General features: G+C 32.0%; 1 protein-coding gene across 1 annotated transcript; it reads left to right on the top strand.

Annotated features, from left to right (window-relative positions):
• Positions 1-5,538: 5,538 nt before the first annotated feature.
• On the top strand, positions 5,539-5,908 carry LOC112710415 (uncharacterized). The gene has a single exon (XM_025762614.3). The coding sequence runs from the start codon at positions 5,565-5,567 to the stop codon at positions 5,739-5,741; it is 177 nt and encodes a 58-aa protein (XP_025618399.1). The 5' UTR covers positions 5,539-5,564; the 3' UTR covers positions 5,742-5,908.
• The last annotated feature ends 14,168 nt before the right edge of the window (positions 5,909-20,076 follow it).

Below are 20,076 nucleotides of genomic sequence, written 5' to 3' on the forward strand. Positions count from 1 at the left end.
ATCGAGGTAAATCCTGGCATCCTAACAGACAAATCATAGAGAGAACGAGGTCAAGAATATTCTGCCAACAAGTGATTGATGGAAACTCATAACACTTTCATTGTGAAATAAGGTGAGTTTTATGGTGCTTTTGTTATGGTGTCTAAATTGCCTAACTTATTTTTTAAAGTAAAAAATAAAATATTTAAAATAAAAAAATAAATCATATAAAATTTATTATATATTATTTGTTTATCCGTTTTAGTAACTTAAGTACAATGTGATAGGCACCATAGCATTCACCGTGAAACAATTACAAAAATTTTAAAGTATTCTTACACTAAGTCAGGTCCTACTTGAATATCAGAAAAAATTCGGAATATTCATAGTACAGTTGAGATCGATTTAAAAAAAATCAATCCGATCATAAATATAAAATTTATTGATTGAATTTGTTTGATTTTATTATTAAATCTGTTCTACTTTGATCCAAACTATTATGGTTTGAAGGGTTCAATTTATTTGATTTTAAAACACAATTTTAACATCTTATTTTAAAAAATAGAAGTAACTTTTAAGTTAGTAAAATAAATTAATAAATAAGTTTTATTTTATATTTATAAAGTAGTTACTAAATAATAATACATGAATAAGATAAAATATGAATAAATATAGAATTTAAATTTAATAATAAAATAATAATATTATATTATATTTTATGATTTAAATTAGATTTGTTTAATTTTAGAAAATAAATCTGTAATCAGATTTAATCTATGCAGTTTATCAAAAATAAAATTCAATTTAATCTAAATTAATGTGATTTAATTAATTTTTTATTTGAATTAAATTGGATTAACAATTTTGAATTTGAGCAGTTCCGACAAAACTACTTGTGGAACTTCATAAAGAAGAAGAGTCTCACCATTATTATTTAGAGCAAATCTCTACAACCAAGTAAAATACCTAACTAAATCCGACTAAATTGTTATCAAGGGTTTTAAATTCACACACACCTCTTCTTCATCCATGTTGCTGCTGCATCCTTTTTATTTTTCTCCCATGTTGTTGCTGTTTCTTCTTCTTTGCCTCATCTTTTTTCTTCATATTTCTCTTTTGTTATCATCGTCGTTGTCACCACCACCTTCACCTCCTCCTCCTTCTTTTTCATATAAATTTCTTCTTCTCTTACTTTTTTTTCCTCCCTTTCTTCCATCTTCATCATCGTCGTTATCATTATCCTTATCGTTATTGTATCATTGTCGTCTTCTTCTCCTCCTTTTTCCTTATCTTTCTCTTTTATTATCGTCGTCGTCACCACCACCACGTCACCACCTCTATCTCCTACTCCTCCTCTTTCTTTTCTTGTCGAATTTTTTCGATCTCCTCCTTCCCTTTCTTCCTCCTCCTCCTCCTCCTCCTCCTCCTCCTCCTCCTCCTCCTCCTCCTCCTCTGTCATCATTATTATTATCACCGTCGTCTTCTTCTTATATATATAATAGTTCAAATTCAGATTACATTGAAATTTCTTAATGATGGCAAAACACAAACAAACTCAGCTCAAAAGAAGTTAGACCAAAAGTGCACCTTATTTAAATCTAGAATGCACCAAAATTACTTAATGATGACGATACACTAACAAACTCAGTCAAAACAAGCACGAACCGAGTGCATCTTATTTAAATCCAAAATACATCAAAATTACTTAATGATGATGACACACAAACAAACTCAATTCAAAACAAACACAGTCTAAAAGTGCACCTTATTTAAATTCAGAATGCACTAAAATTACTTAATAATAATTCAAAACTCTTCCTTCTCCTTCTTTTTCATTATCATCATCATCTTCATCTTCTTTTCTTATTCATCTTTTCCTTCTTGTTTTACTTTCTCATAATTCTTCTTATTTTACTTTCTTAACAAGAATAAAAACAAGAAAAAATTAAGTAAAGAAGAAGAAGAAGAAACAGAAAATGCTGTAAAATTACTAGGAAGATGATAAACCTACATTCATTCAACTAAATAAGATTGCAACACATTACAAACATGTTCATTCAAGTTTAATATGAGAAATAATACATCTAAAAGAAGAAATAAGAGCAATAGAAAAAATAAAGAAAAAAGAAAAAAAAGAGAAAAAATACAGCATTAAAATTTTTTTTTGTGCTTTTGTAGCAAAATTTTGGTGTTATTTATTTTGTTAAATTTGCATAATTTAAAATTATTTCTCTTTCTTCTCTTCATCTTCTACTAATTCTTCTTTTTGTTTTTCATCTTCTTCTTTTTTATCTTCTTTTTATTTTATTTTTTCATAATTCTTCTTGTTTTACTCTGTTAAAAGGAATAAAATAAAAAAATCAATGCTGTAAAATTATTAGAAAGAAAAGGAAAAAAAGAAAAAAATGCAACAACAACTAAAAGAATAACGATGGAAGAAAATACGCAAAGAAGAAAGAAGAATGCGAAGAAGAAGGAAAAATGCGAAAAAGAAGAAAAAACGTTTATGTTCACGCTAGTGGACGAGGAGTTGGACGTACTCTCACTAATGAAACTAATCTTTGTTGAATTTGAAATAACTTAGTTGGATTTAGTTGTCAAAAAGACTTTAATATATACCAAGACCATATTATTTAATCTCTTCTTGGAATTGGATCTCAGGTTTTTTTCTAAAATAAATAAATAAAAAACATTATTTTCAAAAACACGTCATTTTAACTTTAATTTTCGAAATACATTTTTTTAGAATGAATTCGTCCAACTCCGACAAACGTATGTGTAATTTCATAGAGTTTGCAGCATGCCCACGAATTTCACTTAAATTCTCTCTAAAATCCTGTCTTAGAACGAAATTCAAATTTCTAAGCCATTCACAAAAATATAAGGACAATAAGTATGACTTCTTCAATATCGTAGGCGCCAATGACAACTATTATCATCGTCCAAAAAATACATAGGTACACTGGAATAAGCCATATTTAACAAAGATTTTTTCTATTATAAATTAAAAAAATCATAATTTAAAAAAAATACGACTTATTCCTGTATACTCTTATGTACTCTGAAGACGATGATATTGGTTAACTTTCTAACTTTTCTTCTCACCCAATCTGATATTTATGAAGACACGTAACGAAGTTCGTCGGGATAAGACGAACTAATATAGAAGTTTATGGGGTCAGATAAACTCTATTAAAATAATGGAGTTTATTGAGGTCCGACAAACTTGTCTTAAAACAAAAAAAATGTATCTCATAAATTAAAATTCAAATAACGTGTTTTTGGAAACGAGGCTTGCTACACATACTTGTATTTTTAGCTTACAAGCTATACAAGTTGGATCAAGTCCAAGAAAAAACACGCGCACCACTCCTTTAAATTGAGCGTCCAACGCACGCGCCTTACAACACGTTCATTATGCCGCACTTTCCCTCTTTTTCCTCAATCAAAATGCAAACCGTCAAGATTCAAGCGACATTCGAAACAAACTACGATTCTGCAAAGAGTAGAAGAAATCAAGAAGAAAAGATACAAATCTCCATAAAAAATTACTAGAAAAAATGAAGAAACATTATTCAAGGTTCTATTTTACTATTCTTCTAGATTTTTTTCTAGATTGTCTCTGCCATATGTTTCATTCTTAACCAACAAAACAATAAAAGATTTCAAGAAGAAATATACTGTCTCCCATCTAATATTGGGTATATTTCTTAAATCCTTTGGGTGTATTTCTTAAATTCTTTGGGTGTATATCTGTAATCCTTTGGGTGTATTTCTGTAATCGTTTGGTTTATTTCTATAATCTTTTTGGTGTATTTCTATAATCTTTTGGGTGTATTTCTGTAATCGTTTGGGTATATTTCTGAAGTTCCATTATCTTCAAAATAATTTCAAAGCTTGATTTCAAAAACTATAAAAATCGAAAAAATAAGAAGATCAAAGGCAAAGAGAGAATGCACGAAGGAAATCGAACAAATTTGGCAAGAAATTCTAAAAAGAAAACGAAATCTTTTGAAAAATGGAAGTTATATATTCAGGCGTTAATTGATTTGGATTGATTTAAAAGTCTGTTAAAAAGGCCCGTAACATAAACAACGCGTTTATGGAGTTTCGTTCCCTTCAGACTTGTAAAGCTTGTAAGCGCAAAACACTTTATGTAAAGATTAATCCTTTGGAAATATTGTTTTTAATTTATTTCATAAAAAGATCCTTGGATCTCATATTTTTCTTTTTGATTTATTTTTTCAATTTTCAGTCTTTTTGGCCTTTTTGGTAATTTACTCTCATATAATGAAATTATGTTCAGTTAAAAAATTAGAAAACAAATCAAAACTCCTATGCCCTGGTTCAAATGAGGCAGGTTTTTCTGGCTGCTTCTCTAAGCTCAACCCGTACTCCATAGGCCGCTGAGCCCCAACGGCCTGTTCCCACATCGCGCTCGCGCTTGTGCGTTTGCGAACTGCCTCGCTATCTTCGCTGTCTCCCTTGCAGGTATCAACCCTTCTCTCTCGCTCTCTCTGTAAACTGCTGTTGCTATGTGGTTCGATATATGTATGATTATTTTAGTAATTTAGGAAACCCTAAATGCATCAAATTCACCTTCTGAAAACACCCACTTCCTCTCTAACGATCCCACAAATCTCTTCTATCTCTCCCGCTCTGGGCCGCACTACTGCCGGAAGAACCACTGGCGGCGAACCAGGCACCACCTCCGGCTCCACTTCCCCTTCTCCGTCTTCCTCTCTACTGTGCTCTCTTGCGTTCTCTCTGCCTTCTGCCGAAGCCGCTGCAAGCCACCGGATCCCTTTCTCTCTTGTTCGTCACTAATATGTGTTCCTAGTCCTTCACTCCTTCTTCCTGTTCAGTGTTATAATTTAAAAATATGATGAGACAATGGCTTTGGTGTTTCTTTTGAATTCTAGGTCTTATGATAATTTTATGGTGTTATGCCTTGATGTTATGTTTATCAACCATGCTACATGAACACCAAAATCTGATATTAATATAAAATACATGATAAAATTCACATTAAAAATAAATTAAACAAAACATAGATTTATACACAAATATATTGTGACTGGTTTTGGTGGCTGATCTTGGTGTGCAAATAACATTTTTGTATGTTTATTTCTTGAATTTGCTACTGCATTAGTTTTTATAATTTATTACATCTACAATTTTTCTGCATGTTATTTTTGTGCATATATATGTATTCAATGGCGGATTTTTTGCTCATCGCCATGAGCCGCCATCGGCAATTAATAACCATGTATTATATTACTTTCATAATTTATATTGATATTTTTATATATTTTGGTTGAATCTTACAAGTCGTTTTATGATTATGCGTTCAGTGATTCTTAATCACCCTTCCTATTCGAAGTAAAATCCCGATTTTTGCTACCTTGGTTAGAGTTAGAGGCACTTTTCACACCCACAAATTTCCCCACCCAGTGACCATCAACCATATAGAAACTCTTAAAAGCACTTTCCATATGATTTTTGAACAAATCTTATGTGCTCATCACTGACATCGACTATCTAACCGTACCTTTGCAGGAATTTCATAGCAAGCACACAAGACAATGGGTATCATAAGGAGTTGCTTCTCCTTCATAGCAGGGACAGTCTGTGGTGTTTATGTGGCACAGAACTATAAAGTGCCTAACGTGGCAAAGCTAGCCGACACTGCCTTGTTCATGGCCAAGGTCGTTGAAGAAACATACCGCAAACCCAGCAAGAAAGCTGATGATGATGAATAGTGTGATTAAATGAAGCAATATTATATTGGAAACAGGTTTATCTATTACATAGTCTTAATTCTTTTTCCTGGATTATATGGGATTGAATAACTTTCCAACAGAAACTCTTGGGAAACAAATTTTGTGAAGAGGTTTAGCATTTATAGCATTTGTGCCGTTTAACGGAAGCATTCTGGTTGTCCTTTCTGATTTTTGGTCATTATAATAGGACTTTATAGTCATCTAAGTTTTCTGCCCACAATAACAAACATTGTTTTAAAATTTTATCCCATAGTGGGATGATAGCTTTATTCGGATTAGAGTAAATAGACAAAAATACTCATGAAAAAGTATAGAAGGAACAAAAGAACACCTCAAACATTAGAAATAATCTGATGCATTCCGTAGATTGGTTTCGCAAGTCAAACTGTCCTTCCAATTGTATATTAATAGATTTGAAAAGAAAAGCAAACTGGAAATGGTTTCTTGAGCTCTTGCATCATGATTTGGGGATTACAAGGTGCATGGCTGCAACTTTATGTCAGACGAGTAGAAGGGTTAGATAAGGGAATGATAGTTTTGACTTGTCAAAACAATCTTTGGAGTGTATCAGGCTATTTTGGAGTGTATCTGGCTGATGTTGAGGGTTTCGAGGCTGACGAGGTTTTCAAGGTCGTCGGGGAGGGAGCAGAGGCAGTTGAGGCCGTTGTCAAGGACCTTGAGAGAGGTGAGGTGTGAGGTGGAGTGTAAGGAAGAGGAGCTTGTTGGAGTTCACTTATAGCTTCTTCAGCTTTCTCAGTTCCAAACCAATGCTTTCTGGAAGTTGCATCAGTTTATTGAAGTTGGCGTTAAGTTCCTCCAATGATCTGCAATTGTAAATGGTTTTGGGAAGGTATTCAATGAGGTTTCCGGCGACATTCAAGACCTTAAGCTTATAGAGGCAGCCAATGGAGTTCGGTAGGCTTCTAAGCTGGTTCGAGTGCACGTCTAGCACCACCACTGTAACATAGGATTTTTCCGTCAAGTTTAGTCAAGGAATATGATGGAGGGGCCGCGATGGCTCACTTTTGAGAGGGACAGGGGCCGGCGTAGGTGTATTTTTTAACAGGAGTTGCCTTGTCCTAATTTGGAATGGATAGGGACCGAGTTGGGTGTTCACTCGCTATTTTAAAATCCTTTGGGTGTATTTTTATCCTCTCTATACTCTTTCATGTGTATTTTTGTCCATAAGTTATGGAAAGCAGTGGTTTAGATATTTTCCTTTAGCAAATATCTCCTCATTTATGCCTTTTTGATGGGTGTGTGCATATATAAAACCATAAGAATTTTGAAAACAGAATATTAGTGTATAAGCATATAGGTTCAAGAAACTATAGTAATGTTGATTATTGTTTGAAAGGGTATATGCTATCTACCTTAATTTGGTAAAAATTTTGTGGAGAGCTAGGTTTAGTAACCCTGGGAGAGTAGAGAATGAAGACTTAATTTGGTCTTTAAATTGATTTGCAATTCAATTGATCAATCAAATTTCAATTTGGTATGTATTGCTATCACTGTGTTGTTAACAAAATGTTGGTTTGGATTGGATGCCATGCTACTATGCTAGACTCATGGAAGCGACACCATTTCTGGTTCACGATAAATAAGGAAGAAAACGACCGAGAATTTGAGATGTGTAACGTCTTCCTGCTATGGCCAAATGATGTCATTGAGTTGCATAATATATGATCCCGATAATCTCAACGCCAAAACTAATGTTTATCTCAAAATTTTAGTTGATGTGTCTCTGTGTGTGTGTGTTTTTTTTTTTTTGTCATTTCTTATTCGATTAGTTGAATGAGTTAAGATGTGTTGACTTAAGACACCTGAACAACATAGTTCTTATATCAAGATTAGTAATTTAGTATTGACGAGGAATATCAGTAACTGTCCAATTTATAATGCGATGAGGAAGTTGGCACGGCCAATATTTGTTTGGGGGATATAAATATGCAGGTTTAGGAGGAGCAGATTTAAAAAGAACTCGATGAATTGATAAGAATCCTAAAATTAGATAAACCGGCCACCAAATTTAAGAAAAGGACAGATATATAGTATTAAGACTTGACTTAATTGGAAAGCAACATCACTACATTCACCTATTATACATACATACACACAATACTAAGGGTTTTTATCCATTACTGACTTAGCCAAATCTTGAACTCGGATGCACTTATTGTAAAGCAAAGAATCACCATCCAAAGTTTTCATATATGCTTTCAAATACAAGTGTTTGCTGGGTCAGCCTAATCTATGAATCCATGGTTTTGATCCATCCAAAAAGCTACATACACAGAGGATGGATTCACGAGTTGGGTTGGGTTGATCGAGAAAATTGGGAATCTAAGTGTAATTGGATTATTGGTCTAGAAATTTTTTACCTACCAATCCAACCCACTTAGGTGTCTTAATTTCTCGGAACATTGCTTCATGTTTAACTTTCAAGACAACTACAGTTCAATACAATAAGCTATTCTAGTATTCTTTTGGGTTATATAACATGATTTTTTCCTTTTCAGTTTAAAATTGAAGATCGTGTATACTTTAGAATTGCTTTTAAATTTTGTTACGATTTTTTACGATTACTTTTATTTACTATATTATATTTATATTTATATATGTTGGTGTGATTTATAACATTATTGACAATTTTCTGTTTGTTAAAAAAACTTGTATTTGAATATATGTTATTAAAATAATGATAAGTAGTTGAGAGTGAGTAGTTAGTAGATGAATATTTACGAAGTTAATTGGTAATATCCCTATGAATAGCGTGACTCTTGTATTATGTAAAAACTTTAATACATATTTATCATTTCCTTTAATTCTTTTTCTATTTTCTTGTTATATGTTTTGATACATTTTAATAAAAAAATATTTTTAACACAGATTTTTTTGGTCAAGTTTTGAAACATTTAAAATATTATTGTCAAATTTTAGCTTACCTTATTTACATGAATGGACAATGATGTGCTGAAAAAGTTTATTTAACCCAACATATTGATTGAATAAGTGGGTCGAGTTAACCAATTTGAATTAATTAAGTAGTCAATTCACTTTTTCATTTAAATAAGTATCTTTATGACATATTAATTTTTGACCTATCACAATAAAAAATATCATAAACAAGAAAAAATAGGTCGAGTCAACCTTACTATTAAGTATTAACCAAGCACATTCAAAACCAATTTCAGCTAAATAAAACAAGTAGAAGATGTACTAAATAAATTCTAACAGAATCAATAAATTTTACTTAAATGACCAATATACCTATGTCTAAATGAGATATATGGAGTGGGTCATGTGGCAAAGAGAGGGATAGAATTGGCAATGCGGTGTACAAAGATAGATGGAAGAAAAAGCAAGAAGCATGGTGGCTGGGTCTCTAGGCAGGCACCGCAGCAACGCAGTCTCTTTTAACAGAATCCGCTCAAAAGTGTCAGCCCCCAATTTGTCCTTTTGCTCCTTGCTTCCTCTCTCTTCCCTCTTCATCTTTTCTTGTCCCATTAACACCTTACTATAGTAATCTACATTACTTTTAATCTTAAACAAACTATTAAATATTTTGATATTATAAATTAGAAAGAGTTGTAAGTGTATCGAAAACACTGGTATTCTAGTTATTTTAATTATTAATTTAAATTATAAAAAATATATATAATATATATTAATTAAAATTAACAATTAAAATAATTGAAACATTAGTATTTTAGATATGTCTAAAATTTTTTCTATAAATTAAATTTTTCAGCTATGTTATTTGACCATAATTTTTTTTATAATTTATAGCCTTTAGTTAGAGAACTATTCTTTTAATCAATTTTTGAAATTTACTTTTTTATTCTAAATTTTTCAAAAATTGAGTTATATAAAGAAAAGTATTTTACAATAAAAAATTAACTAGTATTAGCTAATTAAAAATTAATCCATGTACTTATTCTAATTTTTTTAAATTTATTTTTTACTTAACTTTAAAGAAGATAAAGCAAATAGAAAAAAATATGTAATGAGGGGAGAGGCTATTGTTATTCTAAAGGCTGGATATAATTCCATTTAGTGTCATCTACAATTTAATAAGATTTAATTATAGATATTATTTGTATTGATAGTAGAATTTTTAAAAGAAAGTAACATTATTAATTTAGGAATAACAACATATATTTATTTTCTCTAAAACACTACTAACTTTCCTAATTCCTTATCAACTTCTTTGCAAGAATTTAAGAAGGATTTATTTATTTAATTGGATGGATGAAACTCATGGAAGTCACATGAGGCAGTGAGCAACGTCACAGATCAACGGAAAGTCGGAAACACATCCAACACAATAAAATGAAATCTACCAAGACAATATGAAAACGACAATATCTATTCCCATAGAAGGAAAAAGGTGTTGGACAAATTTCATTTGTTAAAAACACTTTTCTTTAAATCCGGTAATTTTGACACCGATGCAGGAACAGAAAGGTGGTATGTTGGAATTGTTGAGACACACCAAAGGTTGTGAAATAAATGACGCTAAGGGAAAAAAAAGGGCTGTAGTGAATGCATATAAAATTGGGAAAAAAAAAAGTAAAAGAAAAGAAAAAGCGACTTTCGTCCTATTATGGGAAAATATCCTGGTCCCATCGTTTTATTTTAATATTTTTTGCTTTATACTTTACTATCATGAGTTTGTCTTCTCTCAATTCAAAGGAGGAAAAAAAAATTTAGTCACTTTCCGTTCAAATGTAACTTTAAAAAATAGCTTAAGGAACTAATGTAACTAATATATATATAAAAAAAAGTTGTGTGATTTTAGTTTTTAAGGTATAGCTCAAATTTTTTTTTGTTTTTAATTTTTTTTCATACAAAATAGTATCTAAGATTTAACTTGATTTTAAAATCATGTTTAAGGTTTAACTTGGTTTTAAATTTTTTGCGATAGAAGTGGAGACAAAGATGGATCGCAGATAACTTCTTCTTCTTCCGTTCTTCCTTCGCAGGAGCAGAAATACTCTTCTTTTCTTATTTTCTTTTTTTATATTATAATTTTTTTTATATAGATAATTTAATCCAAAATTTTAAAATTTAGATAAAGTTGACGATTTTAAAATTTGGTTTTAAACTTTAGGCAATTTTGTATACAAAAAAAGTTAAAGACGAAAAATTTTTTTAACCTATATCTTAAAAATTAAAATCGTACTTAACCCTAAAAAAATTAATTTTAATTAATATTTGCTACTTATAGAAATATTTTGATTCACCAAAGGCTATAAGAACGAATAACCAAAGATAAAAGACGAGGAGGAAAGTGCAAAAGGGTTTTTTTTTTTAGTTTGAGAACACTGACGGAAGAAGTGGTGTGAATGTGTGAATGCAATAGATGCCAAAAGCTTTGGAAATTGAGGCTACATATTTGCTGAGAATGGATAAAGTTGAGCTGCTTCCTCTTACAGGAACCCCAGGTGGCCATTTGGAGCAATGGGGATCTCCCTATATATCTATGGATTACACCATATCATGAATTATGATATGAGTTTTGAAAAATAAACTATTGTTTTTGTCTATGAATATTTAAAATATTTATAAAATTATTTATAAAAAAAATAAAACTAGCGTTACATAAAAAAATTAAATTTTGATTGATAAAATTATTTAAATACTAAACTTTTATCGACTAAATTAAAAAATTATACAAAATTTTTAAATTACTCAATTTTTCATCTTTTGGGACCCTTTTCAAAAGTAGTCATATGAGCTCAAAATTATTCGTATTATATTTTGAGCATAAATTTCTTTTTGAATTTCAAAAATTCAAAAGATATTGAGAATCTTTTATTTTGATTTTTTTTGTTTTTTAAACTTTTTTATGGACAAAATATTTGGATATCTATGGATATTAAATTATATAATTTATTTTTGATAGAAGAAAAATATGATAGTTGCGGATTTTGGTTTGGCAAACTCCCTTCTTATATGCTTGATTGATTATAGTTTTTTTTTTATTTTTAAAGAAACTAAAAGATTGGAATGAAAAAATGATAAAAATTATCATTTAAAAATTTTAAACATATTTTAACGAAGTCAAACTCTAAATTTAATAATTAGATATTTTATGAAATGATATTTATTTTTTATAAATATAATATCAATTTAATTTATCTATAATTTATAAGGCACAGACATTTTTTTTTAAGTTGTTATATTTACGTATCGGACATATTGATCATCTAATATTCATCTGATATACGTATCTTTCGTGTCTAACCGTATCTTAATAAAAAAATATAAAATACTTTTTCAGACACTCTTATATATATTTAAATATCATCACATGTCAGTCGCGTCTAATTTTATTCTTAATTTATATTTTTAAAATGAAACTATAAATAATATATTATCATTTATTAACGCAGAAAATTATTTTAAATATTTTATATAATTAAAAATATTTAAAATATATAATTTATATTTTAATATGAATAAAATATTAAAATTTATTATAATTTATTTAAAAAATAATTTATATATAAGGATACATGCTTCATAGTCTATATAATTAATTTGGCGAGCGTCCGATTAGAAATAAAATCCACATTCAATGAGCATTCAAATTTGAGGAAACACTTTGCTTAGATTTGAGATAAAATGCAAGAAAGTAGAAGAGGGCAATCTAGAATCTAGAATAGTAGAAGAAGTCAAAGTGTTTAGAAAGCTTGTGGAGATTCAAAGGGAGGACACATCAATAGGCTGTGGTTTGCACTTTGCAGAGTAGATATATATAGCCATGACATGTCTATGTCCACCCTTAAACAAACTAGTCTTACAGCCATTCAAATTATTAAAGTATTCGAATACCATATGTAGAAGAAAAGTACCCTAAATTTAGATGGAAAATTATGCCGAAACTGTCGCGCATCATATCATCCATTTAGCAGCCATTGATTCCCTCAAACGCAAGAAGTATACAACAATAATTATATGTATATAAAAATAGAGTTGTTTATGGATCGAATCTAATCTATATATTTGTAATATTTATTTGATATAATACTTAATTTAAGAGTTTATTTTTTGTCAAAAAAAATTAAATATGAATATTTTTTATTATTATTCTGTAACATGTGTATATGGAGTGTTGTATCCCATGATGGTGGGTATCACTTTTTGCACTTGACTTCTCGATATAAATAAAAAGTATTGTATGAAAATCTGTGAAGTTATTATTTGAGAGTTGTTAAATATTATTAATTTTTCTGTCCTCACTTCTTTGACTAGTTTCAAACTAGCAAATAAGGCTTCATATTTTGCTTGGTTATTAGAAGTAGGAAATTCGAACCTTAACGAAAGTTCTATCCGAATTTCTTATTCGTTTTCCAAGATAACTCCTGCCCCATTGCCGACTTTGTTAGAAGACTCATCTACATATAGGCTCTATGTTGTTGGACTTTTAGACTTTTAGTATATTCAGCGATGAAATCGGTAAGATATTGCGACTCGATTGCTGTCCTGGCTTCATATTTTAGGTCGAACTCGGACAGCTCCACAACCATTGTAGCATTTGTCCTACTAAGTCTAATTTTTGTAGAATGTGTTTCATTGGTTGGTCAATACGTACTTTGATAGTGTGAGTTTGAAAATAAGGTCAGAGTCTTCGAGAGGTAAGGACAAGGGCATATGCAAATTTTCTATTTTTTGCTAATTCAATTTCGCTCCTTGTAAAGCTTTGCTAACAAAGTAGATAGGTTGCTACCCCTTTTCATCTTCTCGGATCAAGGCTAAAGCTACGGCCTAACTTGCCACTGTCAGGTAGAGACCGAGCTCTTCTCCTGCTATAGGTCGAGTAAGTATGGGGTTGTCCCAAAAAGGCTTTAAATTCTTGAAAAGCTTGCTCACATTCTATAGTCTTTACTCAAATTGCTTTCCCTTTTTGAGAATTGAGTACATGGGCATTGATTTCAGTGTTGACTCAACTAAGAATCTGGAGAGAGCTGCTAAATTTTCATTTAGTTGTTAGACTTCTTTAAGACACGTCGGACTTTTCAAGTCAAGTATAGCCTACATTTGTCTGGGTTAGCTTCTATGTCTCTCCGAGTTAGCATAAAGCCTAAGAATTTTTTCGCTTCTACTGCGAAAGTGCATTTTGAGGGGTTTAACCTTATCTCATACTTTTTTATTGTAGAAAATACATCAAAGAGATCGGACAAAAGCGCGGAATCATCCTTAGTTTTGACAAGCATGTCGTCCACATATACTTCAATAAGTTTTTCTAAATGGGAGGAAAACACCTTATTCATCAATTTTTGGTAGGTGTCTCCGGCATTCTTTAACCCAAAAGGCATTACCACGTAACAATAGTTAGCTTTTGGAGTTATGAATGAGGTCTTTTCTTGATCCGGCTTATGCATCGAGATTTGGTTATATTTTGAGTAGGTGTTCATGAAGGATAGATATCGATAGTCAAAGACTAAGTCAACCAGGGCATCAATGCTGGATAGAGGGTATGGATTTTTGAGACAAACCTTATTGAGGTTGGTGTAATCAATGCACATCCTCCATTTTTTGTTTTGTTTCTTTTCCAAAACTACGTTGGCCAGTTACAATGGATATTTTACCTCTCTTATGAACCCTGCTTCTAATAGGGCCTGAACTTGTTCCTCCGCAATCTATATTCTTTTAGGCTCGAGCTTTCGGCGCTTTTGTTGAATCGGCCTAGAACCCGGGTAGACGGCTAGTTTGTGAGATATCAGGACGTGATCTATGCCAGACATGTCAGAGGCTTTCTAGCAAAGAGGTCAGAATTTCTCCTTAAAAGGTCAATGAGTTGCTTTTTTATACATTCTTCCAAGTTAGCCCCTTTGTTATTTTTTGTAGGATGATTCCCAATTTGTACTTCTTCTACTTTGTCTCTAGGTTGAGGGCGTAATTCTTTCCGAGTTCGATACCACCAAGCTTGATAATGTTGACCTCCTTTCTCCCAGGACTACCTTTTAAGTTAAGGCTTTCATTGTAACATTTACGTGTTAGTTTCTGGTCTCCTTTCATTGTAGTAATTCCCTCAGTAGTAGAAAACTTCATACATAGATGGGGGTAGAGACAACAGCTGCCAGTCGATTCAAGGTTGTCCAACCTATTAAGGCATTGTATGCCGAAATAACGTCAACCACGATGTAATCAATAATCAGTGTCTTTGACTTTGTACCCTTTTCAAAAGTGGTGTATAGTGAGATGTATCCAAGAGGTCAGATCGGCATATCCCCCTAATGCAAAGAGGTTATCCGGGTACCTTTAGATCCTTTTTTTCTAGACCAAATTTGCCAAAAGCTGGCTTGAATAAGATGTCCGTCGAGCTGCCTTGATCTATTAGGTTTCAATGGAGGTTTGCATTGGCGAGGATCATATTTATCACCACGGGATCATCATGACCAGGTGTTATCCCTTGAGAATCTTCTTTAGTGAAGGAGATGGTGGGTAGGTCAGAAAATTTACTATCTTTCCCAACTTAGTATACCTCTTTAAGATGCATTTTTCGTCATAACTTGGGTACTCTCCCTCTAGTAAACCCTCCGTTAATCATGTGTATATATCGCTCGGGAGTCTAAGGTGGACGTTCTTGTTGTCCTCTTTCTTCACTTCTCTTTCTCTTCCTCGGGTCGTCTGCTTTATCCACCAAATACCTGTCTAGTCGGTCTTCTCTAGCCAACTTTTCTATGACATTCTTTAAATTATAACAATCGTTGGTAGAATGCTCATAGAGTTTGTGGTAGTCACAATACTCAGTCCGGCTTCCTGCCTTTTTGTGTTTAATCGGACGGGAAGGTGAAAGCTTCTCGGTGTGACATATCTCTCTGTAAAAATCCACAAGAGAGACTCGGAGGGGAGTGTAGCTATGATATTTTTGGGGTTTTTCTGGGTCTCGAAAGCGATTCTCTCAGCCATGAGTTTTCCTTCATATTTATATACTTTTCTTCCCGTTCTTATGCTTCATACAAGGAAGATGGGTGTCGCTTGGATACGGATTGAGAAAACGACCCTTCTTTAAGGCCGTTAACTAATCCCATTATCACTGTCTCAGTGGGTAGGTTTTGTATTTCCAAGCATGCCTTATTGAATCTCTCCATGTAATCTCGAAGTGTCTCCCTAACCACTTGCTTGATTCCCTGCAAGCTCAGGGCATGCTTTACCTTGTCCTTTTGAATTGAAAATCTGGTAAGAAACTTTCTTGCCAGGTCGTCAAAGCAAGTCACCGACCTAAGTGGTAAGGTATCGAACCACTTCATTGCCAATTTGGTCAAGATCATCGGGAATGCTTAACATCGGGTAGCATCAGAAGTGTCGGCTAGGTACATCCGACTTTTGAAGTTGCTGAAATGGTGTCTCGGATCGGTCGTTTCGTCGTAGAAATCCATATCGGGAGTTTTGAAATTTCTTGAAACTTAGGCCCGCATGATCCTTTCTACAAACAAATCCTCGCCTCTCAGAGGGCTTTCTTCCCGATCTGTACGGTTACTCATTCTTTGGAGGTCGGCTTCCAGTTTTAAGAGATTTTCTTCTAACTCCTTTTACCATTGTACCTCTCTTCAAAATTTTCGTTCAGCTTCCCATTGTCGCTCAGCCTCTTGTACAAACTGTTCTAGCCATCCACAATGGCCATGGACTAAACCTAGTATCTCTGCTGGCTGGGGAGCTTCTTTGTCTTCCGGTGGATGGACTTCCGACTGGATCCATCTTAATTGGGGGTTCTAGAAGTTCCTTCTCCATGAGAAATGTGAGTTCTTTCCCGTGGAGGAGGTATTGCAAGCATGAGATCATCATGATGAAGCTCTGGTTCAGATTTAGACGCTCTGTGGCTGTCTTCGTAATGATCGTTCGCCATCGGGAAGGGTCAATTTTTAGGTCTCCGACAACTGCGCCAATATTCTAAGGGTTACCTGAAATGTGGATTTTGTGCTTGAACGTGAGGTCCAGACTCCTGCTAAAGAGGTGTCCGACTTGTTCTTTAGCCGAGGTGCCGCCGTCCGAGTTTCTCGTGAGGAGGTGGGTGGTAGTACCTGCAAGAGACTCCGATACTTAAGTTAGTAAGAGTTTTAGGCAGATTTTTGTAGATTATAACGTAAATTATACCTAAGGGGTGTCAGTGTATTTATAGTAGAGTTGGAGACCACGTTTGTTGGATTAGATCCATCTTTATAGATGAATAATCGTTCCCTTTATCTTAAAAATTTGTTTAAGATAAATTTTTTATATAATAAATACTTATTAGTATTTTTTAATAAAAAATATTAATTATGATTATATATATATATATTAATGAATATATAATATTATATTAATTATATAATATTTTAATTTTCAACCACACCCCTCCTTTATCAAATTCCTAAATCCATCCCCAATCATAATCAAGCTAAGTAATTGCTAACTCTAATAATTTTGAATGGGCTAAATCCTAGTTAAGATTGAACTACTATTGAGTTTAATATTGCAATGAAATTAAAAAAAATACATGTTATCTCGGCACAAGAGGCAGAAGAATAAAAAATTTACACAATATTTTTCTCCCAACAATAACTACATTCTATGTGAATAAGTTGTAAAATATCCTATCAAATTATAGGCTAAATTATTTCATAAATCTTTATAGAGTTTTTAAATTTTTAATTAAATATCTATATTTTTTTTTAAAAAAATTTAATTAAAATTATTCATCTTATTTTTAGAGTTTATTAAAAATCAAATTTTTGACTTTTCGAATACAAAATTCTAATATCATGTAATAAAATTATTATTTTAAAAATTTATGCTAATAAAAAAACGTAACATTAATGGTTATATTTCTAAGATCTTTATATAATTTAAAATTTCTAAGTGTATTATGCGGTGAGTCGTGTACCGGACAGTTCGGGATGATCTCTGTACAAGTAGGTGGGGCGTGATGCGGAAGGGGTCGTGAGGATGAAACGGAAAACCGACGTTCCGAGCTCTTAGTAAAAAAGGGGAGCCACCTGCAATGACACTCCGACGCTCAAGTCAGTCGAATGTGAAGGCGAAAAAGGGAGTAAGGCGGTATGTGACGTACCTTGGGGGAAGGGTAGGTCCTTCCCCATTTATACCGTGTCAGAGGTGGGCCCTGCAAGGACAGGCTCATCTCATTCGAGACCTCCCTTACACAGCTGTAGCGGAGCTGTCAGGGACGCGTGTCTCGGTGTCTGGGTCGGCGATCGGGCGTCTTACTCCTAACCGTTCGGATCGGGCGGTGCCCGGGTCGAGCCGGCCCACATTTAGTTTGGGCCAGGCCATAACATGTATTTTTCTAAAACATTAAATTTTTTTTATTTATCTAATATTAATAAAATAAAAAGATATAATTATAAATTTAAAATTAGTGGAAGAAATCAATTAAAATTTTTTAAAAGTATAAAAATTTAATTATAAATTTAATAAAATAATAAAATAATTTAACCTTATAAATACACGCAATAAATTCTCCAGAACCATCCTCACACTGTCACACAGCAACAGTAGAAGCTAGCTAGCAAAGTAAATAAAGAACTAGGTAGAAAGCTGATGAAGTTTCGTAATAGAAGGAGGAAGCTAATTAGGCATGGATCTATATTCTATTTTATCTTTTATAGGATTGCATCATTCACACTGTAGATGTTAACAGGTTGTAGGAAGATCTAATAAGATAAGATGGGACAACAATAAATCCGATAATGTTATTTAAACAAAGATTTTTTTTTGTTCTTTTTAGAAAAATTAAACAGTAAACTAGTTCTTAATAAATTTTCTAAGTAAATAAAACTGATAAGTTACTCCTTAATCATTACAGAAAAAGATTGAAAATTAACTTTCTTTAGTTAACAATTAATCAATATTTTCCTTTATTTTGTTTTTTCTTTTTCTCTCTAGTTTCTACAATAACAACTCAAACTCTCAAGTCTCAATCTTTGATCATTTAAGAAAATTTAGTTTCTAATATTGTTAACAACTGAAAAATTAATTAGTCTCTAATTTATCAAAAATAAGGAACTAATTTATTTAATATTTTTAAGGATTATAGTAAATTTTCTATTGTTTTAGGGAATAATTTGTTTAAAATAAAAATTGATGAAAATAATTAGATATTTATTCTAAATAAAATTTATTACCAGCATATATTTTTCTTTCTTTTCGAAATTTCTTTTTTTAGAGTGATATTTCAAAAATTACCTGGAAAAAATCATACTGCTTTAAAAAGTGTCGCTAATAAAATTACACAAAAAAAATATATATTGCCTATCATACCCTAATTTTTTTTAACAAAACTATCTAAATAGATATTTTCATGGATACACCATTGAATATTGCCACTTTTATTTTGATATTATCATTCTTTATTAATGATACTCTTACATAATTACTTAACATATGTTTTATAAATGTTTTTCAATTTATTATCTTATTATATGAATTACTTTGTTAGTAATATAATTTATTGTGGGTGAAAATTCAGATGCAGTCGACTTCACGTAAAATTGATATTTGAGGGCCGTTAGATGAATTAAGTTGATACTGCCCTCAAGTATCAACTTTACTTGAAGTCGACTGCACTTGAGATTTTACTTTTATTGTGAATAATTATAGTATTTTAATTTGCTCCTCTGTTTATAAAACCCATATTGTGTGATAAATGTTCAATTTAATTTCTTTGAAAGAGAGACACAATTATTAATGGTTGAAATGAATAAGGTTGCTCCTAACATAAATCTAGGGTGTGTAATGATGGAGAAATGTCTGTGGATGTTTAAGCATCTTGTGTTGTGTCCTTTTCTAAGTCACCTTTTGGGCCTCTTGGCCCTCTCTATCTGCCACACAAACACACATACATATGCATTATATGTTCCTCTTTTCCCTTCCCCTTTTCAATTCCCCCCTTCCTTCTGCACAGAATCTCTCTCTAAATTTTCTATCTCTGCAACTGCAACAACAATCCCTCATAGGGGGGCCCTATGAATCCGTACATCTTCTTGCAGTCTTCATTTTTCTTTACTTTGTGTTTTTTTTTCTTCCTTTGTCTTTCGTGCAACCTATGGTTAATAAATCGGCCATGTTATTAACGTAGGATCTAATTAATAGATGGCAGTGTCTTAGGCTATAGTACCTTTTGCTAACTAACAATAAAAGTCGAAGAATTTGTAGCTGAATTGACTTGACTTTGGTTTCTTCTTTTTCTTTTATCTTTCTTTTTTTACCCTTAATAAATTACATTTTTACCAAGTTAATATCGAAATTGACCCCTAAAACTAAAAGTATTTAGAATTTAAGTTTTGAATAGGAAAGTAATAATTGA

Source organism: Arachis hypogaea, chromosome 9, assembly GCF_003086295.3.
Source record: "Arachis hypogaea cultivar Tifrunner chromosome 9, arahy.Tifrunner.gnm2.J5K5, whole genome shotgun sequence".
NCBI classification, from domain to species: domain Eukaryota; kingdom Viridiplantae; phylum Streptophyta; class Magnoliopsida; order Fabales; family Fabaceae; genus Arachis; species Arachis hypogaea.